Consider the following 10107-nt stretch of genomic DNA (forward strand, 5'->3'; position numbering starts at 1 on the left):
ACAAATATCACAAAGTGTCCCAAATGGAATACAATTTTTGTTGAAAATGATTGGTTTCGTAACAAACTATTTAAGAATCATTTATATTTATAACAACTATATTGTATTTTACAGATAATTATTACATTTCAAGTTATAACATCACGATGACGTCACAATACCGAGACGACCTACAAATGCAAATTTCAGCCGTGTAAAACATTACAGCGCTTGGGCCAGCTTAAAACATACATTAAAACCGACCTCGTGTTTTTCGAACAATCGCAACTCTTATATACTATAAATGCCTATTTCCGAGTTTAACAGGCTTTCAAAAGCCAGATTTTTTTGTTCTCGTTAAGGATTTGTACATAGATCACGTGACATCAAAGATGAAACATATATTTACTACACTAAGAAAACAAATAACAAAGCCTGAGTTTATAAGAAGTTATTTCACGCACACATACACACACATGACATGTGACAAACCCGTCACCCTTTTGGATGGTGGCTAAAAATGCACAAACTCTTCGAGGTGATTGGTGTATTTTATTTGACATCTTTCAAATTTTCGCATTATAAAGGTTTCTGTTGATCATCAGACAAACATTACCCTAATTATAAGACAGTTATTCATTAAAAGAAGTTGAGGGTGAACCACGTATGCGCCTAAATGTTTCCATTAACCCTGAAAATAAAGAGAATAAATATTAGTGTACATTTAAATAAGAGAGAGTATGCCTCGTATTATATTTTAAACCATACGTAGATGGTTATAAAGTGTTTGTTTTTTTGGCGGACACGATGACAACATTGCTGGATGGATTATCTTGGATGGAATAAATGTCACTTGTTTGATTGGACACATGAACATGTATGTCGGGTTCAACGTGTGGAGCAGGATGTGTTCACTTTTTCCGAAACATCTGACATCACTTTATGCATGCTCTCAGATTCACGTATCTTTCATTTTTATTAGGTTGTGCACTGTTATTGTCATTTATTTTTTTTCGATTATAAATCATTCGTTATGTTATCTGAACTTGTAAATTTGTTTTCAGGGCCTGTGTTAAATAACGATTCCTGGTTTGGTGTGTTATTTCTACTTTTCACTAACTTCATGCATAAATTAAGTGTAGTAATCTTAAAATGAAATTTGATTCCATTGACCTATATCTGAAAACGTATTATTTTAATGTAATGTGTGCGAAGTTTCACACTTTCTTCATATTTTGTAAGAGAGTTGACTTTAGGTCCAGGATCAGTTTTCTCCCAGGAACGCGTAGTTACTAGAAAGCACAGCAGTGATGTAGTCCGACGTGGGTGTTACATTCACTATGCTATCAATTGAATTCTAATAGACGACAATTTTAACACGTAAGTCAGTTATCCGTATGTCAGCTAAGTCACAAAACACTTCAAAGACAAGATCTCAGTATTATTTTTAGCAAAATCAAATTGGTTGCATTTCAAATCACCAGCGAATTTCAAACAATTTTATATTTTATTGGCCTTTAAAAAAAATGAATTTATGATCAATTTAAAACCTCATTTTTACCGCACTGAATTTAGGAAACCGGAAATGTAATTGGACATTTATTTATTATTTTGATTAGGTTGGATGATGTTTGTAAATGTTATTTCTACATTCATTTCATTTGCGAAGTGTAAATGCAACTTTAATTGTCTTATCGATGGTTACTTACCTTTATAACTCACATATGTACATCTTTTTATTGGATCCTGGAGTATCGTCCCACTTGTGGTCTACGGCAGCCCTAGAAAGACAGAACGTAGACGCGATGGTTATTGCTTGCCATGAAGTGTTTACTATGTTATACAGGCTTCCCGTTAGAAGACTAGACGAGCGTTAATGTTTTGATCACTGGCGTCATACCCAGGCACTATTCCAATATTGAGCAAAACCCACACCAAACCCCCACCCCGTCCGCCTACTTTAGATGATCTACCTCAACGTCGAGTGCACGACGTTTTTTTCGGTCATTTTGTGTCCGAACCTTAGCTTAACATTGATATTAAGCCGGAGCTTGAATTATGCTCAGAAATGCGAAACAAATGTCAACAAGTTAAATTGAAAATGGCAGAATTTTAATATTTTTGAGAATTTGTGTCACTAATATACATATTTGGCTTCTGATAACAACGTCTTTATACAATTTAAATACTATTGTCTCTTGCATCGTTTCTCCCGCATACCTACCTTAAACTGTGTTGTTGTAAAACTTGACTGAAACAACCATTTGGTGAAATAAACAATCCAAGCTGTTCAAAACATTAAATTAATTTTGACCTACAATTTCACCAATAGTTTTTAAATTTCTGATTTTTTTTTTCTGTTCGTTTTGTGTTTTATTTGCAAGTGCACGTGTCTCGCAGTCCTCATATTGCGTGTTTGAAAGGCGGGACAAACCTTTCGTCCGACTTAAACTGCTCAATAAGCAATAAGAAAGCGGGACGAACACGCTAACCTGTCCCGGCAACGTAATCAATAGATCATTGGCGAATGATATACTGTCAGATTACGTCGGCTACTGCTGAAATATGTTCAATATTGTCGTCCGTCGTTCATCGAAGTTGGGACGATATTAGTGATTACTGCACGTTTGCCTACGAACAAGTCTTCGTGACGTACTCAGACAAAAATACCACGCGAGGACTCTCTAACTTACCATAACTGTATGCTATCGCCACTGTTGTCAGGTTGTCCACTTTGCCAATTGGAGTAGCAATATTGTATGCGTCCGTCAGTTGTACTGACAACTTTATCTTCAACTTTGCCATTGAACCAGAAATCTTCGTTGGGGTAATTCGCAACCGCACTCAAGAGTGCTCGGTTTCTGGTGGCACTGTTGTCTTTGGCTAAATTCCCACCTCTTCTTACACAGTCGGCTTGAGCATCGTCGAATGATTTCTTGTTGGTCAACACACGAAGGGAAGCTGAAGTAATAATGTTGTGTGTGTTAAGGTTATATATTACATTGTGGGAAAGAAGACGGGACATGTTCTTAGAAATAATTCCGGAGCTGAATAAGCAAACGGACTATAAGAACTATTTAAAAAAAAATGTTTTATGGAAAATTGGTCATAAGAATCCATGTAAAACAATCGTTAACACAATAATATAATTCATCCGAATTTCTCAACAATTGGAAACCAAACTTTTAATAAACTACGTGTGATTTTGCCATCATATGTTTTTGATATATTTTGAGATGATCGTAGATACCAATGGTGAATGACAATTTGTATTGATTATGAACCTATTTTTTTTGTGAGCATTTTTTTCACTCGTTTTTTTGTGAGAAAACACTACAGTGTAAATACCGCAACAGAATCATGGTCAACTGCTATAATACTATCATTGATCAAATCAAAAAAAAGACCAAACAGAAGATCTAGAGCGGAATTGACATAATCCTGATCCTAATCGCAGTCAGTGTTGCTGTGATACAGTTTCGGTGTCAAGGGATGTCAATCATGGGGTCGTTATTGATCGGGTCAATATTGATTTGTAATCGATATTAAAAATTCTGAATGACGAAACGAATGCATGGCCATATACAGGTAGACGTTTTCCGCTAGTAGCTCTAGAACCCGACAATTCAATTTGTAGATTTATTTTTGCAGTTTGTTTTTTATCTTATGAACCGTTACACCTAACTGAAATAGCGATGCAATAAGCTCGTCATCTTTGTTGAATGTCAATGATTATTTTTTTTAGCCTAATGTAGACCCCTTGTGAGATACTGAGGCTCAAAAAGTCGCCTTGAAAGAACACTCGTATACCGTGTATAAGTCTCCGATTAGCCTGACCCGCGCAGCCATCGCTACTATCTATATAGAAAACATTAACGTGCATGTCTTACTTTTCTCGTCACATACAAAGTATTTTGTAACTGAACATGGCGTGTCGTCCCACTTGTTCCCTACACCCGCCCTGCAATATAGAACATATACAATAGTTGTTTGTTTAAGATAAGTGTGAATGTTACCACATAAAACATGATTGCGTATGCATTGCACGTGTCCCGTGAGTCTGGAGACGCAAGTAACATAAAAGTATATAAAATAGGGGTAACTACAAGCAAACGGCAAACACACCAGAATGTTTACTCCGCCATGTAGGCTACAATCTCTGTTATTTATGCACTTATAGTGTATGGTACAAGTTACCAATACTATATCACTAGTTTTCTAATTATATACGGTTATCTCTCGTGTTTGCACACATGGAAAGAACTAGGATCTCTTATAAGATGCTGTCCATTTCGCTCATTGCGAAATTCAGTTTGTTCGTGAATAGATTTGTTAAAATTGAACGATGATGGCATAGACGACGAGAAATGTGGTTGAAAGCGGAATTGATTGATAAGGGGCTTGAACAATGACGTCAATGAAAGTGAACTTTGTAACTCAGGTGCGGTGAATTGAAATCGACTTGAATTGAATTGCGTTTAACGTTGGTATGTATTGATCGGAAGCAGAATAATCGACTGATGAGACAATAGGCAAGAGTTGAGTATTGGTACAGCCGATTTTTTACTCGAAGACTGTGCCATAAAATCAACAGTGAATTTGCAAAATGATCCGAGGATTTTTTTTAACGAGCTAAACTCGTATGATCTTTTAAAAAACGTTGATTGCACTGGTATTCCCGTTACAACAAAATATTAGTATAATCAACAAATTACGAAATAAAAATTATGCCAACAACAACTGACGTTATACATAAAACAGCAGCGCCTTCATTGTGTAAACGTTATATATTTTTTGTTTTATTCTAAACACGGTGCCTCATTGTGTCTTTAAATGGATTACGAGTAGCGTCAAATTGTAAAACGAGAATAGCGTCCTCTATGTCAAATAGTTCAGTTTGATATGATATTTATGAGTTCAATTTGGTTTTGAACTCATTTTCTCAACACGATATCTCAAAATAGTATTTATGCTCGATTTTCTATATAATGTAAAGCGATTGAAACCCAGTAATACAGGTAACGGTTCGATCCAATAACATGGTTTATAGTATTCGATGTTAAACAACGTAGGTACTAAATGTGTTGTTATTATTTTACAAGGTATTAAATGTACTGATACGATATCATCCGTCTGTATTGATGACTTCAGTATCAAATTCAAGAAAATCTGTCTTCTGTACGCGAATGAGCAGAATTCAACTTTGAATATGGATCGCTTTAGAATTTTCGACCCTAAGCGAATTTGCCTCTGAAAGTTGGCGGACGAGCGTCTTATAATATAAAATCGCTTGCATCCTTTATCGGTCATATTAGTGTCTTTCAAATGCTTGTACTAAAGCTGCCTTTAATTGGTCAATTGGCGTTCTAGAATTGGTTGCGGCTCTATGCAGTAACTTGGTTATGGCGTTATGTGTACCGAATATGACCGATAAATGTGATATATACTGAATACAGTAAGACAAATTTAAAATTAAAGAGGTTCGAGCTGAATTGAAGTATCATATGTAATGTTCATCACGCTTCCAATGTCATGCCATCCGGATACCGAAAATAACAATGGGGTTACCGGAAAATTGTTTGAGTTCAAAATCTCATGAAAAATGATCAAAACTAACATTTTTTCATTGGTTTCTGCGGAACTAATTTTTCATATCTCAATATTTTGCTCGGAGACACGAGATGAAAAAGTCATATCTCAATATTGACACGAATCCTAATATTGTTAAGTTACTGGTAAGTTCTATCCCACAATACATTGCGTGTATTAGCAGTGAAATGCTCAGTCGTTCATGATTTGATGTCAGCTAGAACTGGCTTGAGCTGTGAGTATTCAGTGGCGATTTGACTGACCTAAACTGCTACATTCGCAATAGCCGCAGTACAAATTTAACTTGAACTTGATATGTGCATATAGCACATATGTAGCCATGCAATGAAATAAGTACTTTAAATGAACGATTTACATCGAGGTCCATTGCTTACCACAGTTGTAAACAATCCCCACTTCCATCTGGTTGGCCACTCTGCCACGGCAGATAGTCATCCAGTATGTCACCATCACTAGCAATGACTTCCTTTGACGATTTAATGTCTCCATTAATCCAGATGTCATCGTTCTTTATACCAGCTTCAGTCATGGCATTGACTACATCGTCATGTTTGAAAGAATCCGTTTCTTTGACAAGAATTAGACCCTGGCTTTCGCAGTAGGCAACAGCATCGTCCATGTTTTTCTTCTCCTTTACCACGAGAAGGTCTAAGAATGAGATAATTTACAATTGGGTTGTGGGAATAGACCTCGGACGCAAATGGTTCTCGAGATCTTGTTGGGGGCGAGAAAGCCGCGAGACTTTGTTTAAACCACAAATAGTGTTTCAATAATTCTCTCCCGCTTTGTTCCAAAAACTACACAGATCAGTGGAACCATAAACCATATCACAATTCCAAATTTTAGCGCATAACGGGTTAGTTGGAGGAGTTGTGTTCGATCATGGTTCAATTCAGTCAAAACAGTAACATTTTAAAATGCCATATTGTCTGATTGATAAAGTAGAAACAGTGACAGGAGAGAATCTCGTGGCTAACTAGCTGTCAACGAGATCTCAGTGGCCTTTTCAATTATTATAAATAAAAAGGACACGTGTGACATTATTCGTACTATTGTGTGTACGTACCAAACAGACCCTTTCAATTACAAGTAGAAAATATCTATATGTGTTCGCTGTTTGTGCGTGCGAAAAGTTGGCGTGCATGTGTAACAACATAAATAAAACAACAACATTTGCATATTCTTTATATTTACTAAATTTAGATGTGATGGTAACATTCGTGCCTGGTCCAATGCGTGGAGCTAAAACTACTAGTCTTTGAGTCATTTTCGATCACATGAATCATGTAAACATTCGTATTATTTATTTTGCTAACAATCTACTCGTATTTTCTCTGGCCCCATTAGACATTAAACTTTTTTGGGTAAATTGAGACATATTACGCTGACAGACCCATTTGACAATGACGCGGCATCAATGATCCATCGTTTCTATTGATTAGATGAGAATCTTTTAATTATGCCGCCTTCATCAGACGAGGAATAAATAAAAATTACTACATACATATTAATGTATAACCCTTTGTACCAGTTTCGTGGCTTTTAACTCTACGTTAAAAGTTGAAAACCTAATCGCGTACTAGTACTTTCAAGTTGTTTTGCCTCATTTGCATAAATAGTCGCCGTCACGGTATACAAGAATTACTGTGAGTCTACCTTCGTGCGATTAAAGAATATGCTTATATTTGGAGCCACTATATCCATCTGAACCTACCAGTATTATATTGATTTTAAATATGGTCGCCACGATCTCGTTGAAAGCGAGAAACCGCGAGACTTGTTTTTACCACACACAGTGTTCCATTCCCTATTGTCATTGCGCCCAGTGTTTTTCTGACCATTATACTCATCGGATTTAGAACAGTGGACACAAACACAATGACGGTTAAGAATGGAACACTATTAGATAGAGGGCTAAAAAATCTCGCCCTCAACGAAATCTTCTTGGCGGCCATTTGCAAATAGGGTCTGTTGTCGAATTAATATAATACTTTTGACCCGGGCCGCCAACACTGTATAGTTTTATTTGTTTTTGTTGTTTTTTTTCATTTTATTTTCAATAATTGTCTCTTTCATAACTAACAAAGAACTTGTAAAAAAAATACATAACAAATTACAAAATGATACACCATTTTTTGGCGGGGAAATGTGACACTCGACGGGCAAGATGTTAGACAACTGATTTGTAAGCCAATGGTCAAACGGTGGTCGCACGAATGATGGTCTAAATAAAAGTATTCTTTTTCATTTTTAAATTTCCATGATTTTTGTCCTTCGAATATTCAAAGCGAAGAATATGAATTAAAATACTATGACAAGAAACGTAATATGAAGTGTTAAATGAACATTACATATTCGTCATGAAACTTGCGGGTATTACTTACTCGACGCATGCGCCATTCCAATAATACAGACGAGACATCCCAGGAAAACAGACAGTCCCATTTTGCTTCTTTTCACTTGTGCTAAATGTAGATAATAATCATGTTAGACATAACGGTATGTGTAACTATGGTACGATTAGTCACAAATATGCACTTATTATAGAAGTCTCCTCAACTAGCTTGTACATTTTTCGCCTAACTTGTATAACGAACGTCTGAATTTCAAAGCGTCATAGTCGCGTCGTGTTCAACGTGGGTCCCACGAGATAAAATAATAAACAAGATGCTGTCGCTACTAAGTAATAATAGAAGAAACAGAGCATAGATATCTCCACGGAACTATTAAATGTTGCAAAATGTTTGTTTTTCTTCTCACTCACAGAAAGCTATATATTAATTACTTTCTACCAGATGTTATCAGATTTTCACCAGATTAATTAATTCTTCTTTCTGATCACTAAAAACTACAAAATCAAAAACAAACTGACTTTCTACTTGCACTGATCCCGCAGTACAAGTTCTGTGCAATACAATCCGGCCTAGGTATTTCTGTCAGTACCGTTCCATTTAAAGGAGTATTACTGGATACGTATGGTTCCGGCTTAAGAGTCTTCTATACGATTCAATGGAAAAAATTTTTTCTTAATTTTGCGAATAGATTGCTTGTTGCCATAACAGGTCTTATATGACTAACGTGATATTACTTGTTATGTATTACATGGAACTCTATGGAAAATACATTTTAAAACATTACCCGTTCAATTAGTAGAACATTTCATTGCGATTTTTCGAAACTATGAAACAATGTGTCTGGAATTAGATTTAAAAAAATAAATAAGCAAAGGTGTTAAGAACTACTTGTGTATATACGAAGCACGTCGTCTATAACAGTGTAAGGTTATTAAAAAAAACTCGTATATAGAAACGTAATACGCCAGAATCAGTTTAAACAAATATTGTGTTTCAAACGTGTGTATCCTCGGGGGCGGAGCTACGTCACGGACGTTCTACGTTGCTAAGACGCGCACCACTGTACCATGCATTTCTATGGGCTCTGTGCGCGCTGCTGTGGAACGCCGGTGGAGCCGGTGAAAACTGGAGTAAACAACACAAACTCAACTTTGAAGTAATCCTGAACAACCAAATTCAAAAATCTTACACACGTAGGGCTAATCTTGTTACACTGTTCAGGGGACTCTCAACAACCATCGCAAAGTACCGTTTTCTGCGAGTTTTTGGTCTTTGTTTTCACCGCAAGGGTTGCCAGGCGGTAGAAAATGCCCGGATGTCCGCCCCCGAGAATACATCTCATGCGACCCATATGGAACACGACGACACATTATCTGTACTCCGAATTGTTACATATAGCAATGAATACAAGCAAAACAGCTGTGACGTTTTCGTGTTATATTGTGCAACTTTCCTGTAATATTTATTATACCACGCCGAGAAGCAAAGATTTGTTGGGTGAAAATGTAAATAACAAAAAAAATATTCATACCTGTATTTCTGCCAACGAACGTTTCTTCTTGGCTCTCAGACCAGAGTAAACTAACCTAGAGTTTATCGCGTGGTATAAATAGTGTAGGCGCTTCCGTCCTGGGGTCCACTCGCCCAACACGCTATCATTTGTCACGTCATTTTTTACGACTATTTTTACAATCCCTTTCTATTTCTAATGTAGTAAATTGTGTGGTATAGCACTCCTAAGGGACGACGTCAAAGAATCGATGTCAAAAAGTTTCCATCCTACAAAAACTATTTTTTTTAATGAAGTCAAAACAATTTTGGAGTATTTGTGGTTCGTTTTTTTTTTCTATCCAATCATGGACAAAAATAACAGAAAATGAAAAAAACACACCCAAGACGAGAAAATGGTTTAGTCTCACAAAATGTGCATACTGAAATTGTGCAGGTTGACTCTATACTATAATGAGCAACTTTTCAATATTCACGATGTAAAGCCCGTCGTACACTGCCCGACTGGGAACGTCCCACGTCCAAACTCCTCTTCACATGCCCAGTTTAGGCGAGTCGCAGCAGTGTTGAACTTCGTGGACGTACGACTACGAATGCACAGTGTTTAATCAGATTCAAAGATTCATCATGCTAAAACGTCTGAAGTTTTGGATGT

General features: G+C 36.5%; 1 protein-coding gene across 1 annotated transcript; it reads right to left on the reverse strand.

Moving 5' to 3' along the window:
* Window positions 1-511: 511 nt before the first annotated feature.
* Window positions 512-9525, reverse strand: LOC100375828 (C-type mannose receptor 2-like). The gene is made up of 7 exons (XM_002737263.4): window positions 9475-9525; window positions 7974-8054; window positions 5964-6237; window positions 3870-3940; window positions 2673-2940; window positions 1689-1760; window positions 512-670 (listed from the first exon to the last, which is right to left on the reverse strand). Exons 2-6 carry the CDS (start codon window positions 8032-8034, stop codon window positions 1691-1693), a joined length of 744 nt encoding a protein of 247 aa, XP_002737309.1. The 5' UTR covers window positions 8035-8054; window positions 9475-9525; the 3' UTR covers window positions 512-670; window positions 1689-1690.
* Window positions 9526-10107: the final 582 nt, after the last annotated feature.

Source organism: Saccoglossus kowalevskii, chromosome 12 (assembly GCF_978046115.1).
Source record: "Saccoglossus kowalevskii chromosome 12, keSacKowa6.1, whole genome shotgun sequence".
Classification (NCBI taxonomy): domain Eukaryota; kingdom Metazoa; phylum Hemichordata; class Enteropneusta; family Harrimaniidae; genus Saccoglossus; species Saccoglossus kowalevskii.

Excerpts from the sequence above, each read along its gene's own strand:
- LOC100375828 (XM_002737263.4), bottom strand. The coding sequence starts at position 8,034 with ATGGGACTGTCTGTTTTCCTGGGATGTCTCGTCTGTATTATTGGAATG. Across the intron at positions 6,238-7,973 it reads TGGAATGGCGCATGCGTCGA|ACCTTCTCGTGGTAAAGGAG; the intron begins GTAAGTAATACC and ends TCTCATTCTTAG. Across the intron at positions 2,941-3,869 it reads CTTTGTATGTGACGAGAAAA|CTTCCCTTCGTGTGTTGACC; the intron begins GTAAGACATGCA and ends TTATTACTTCAG.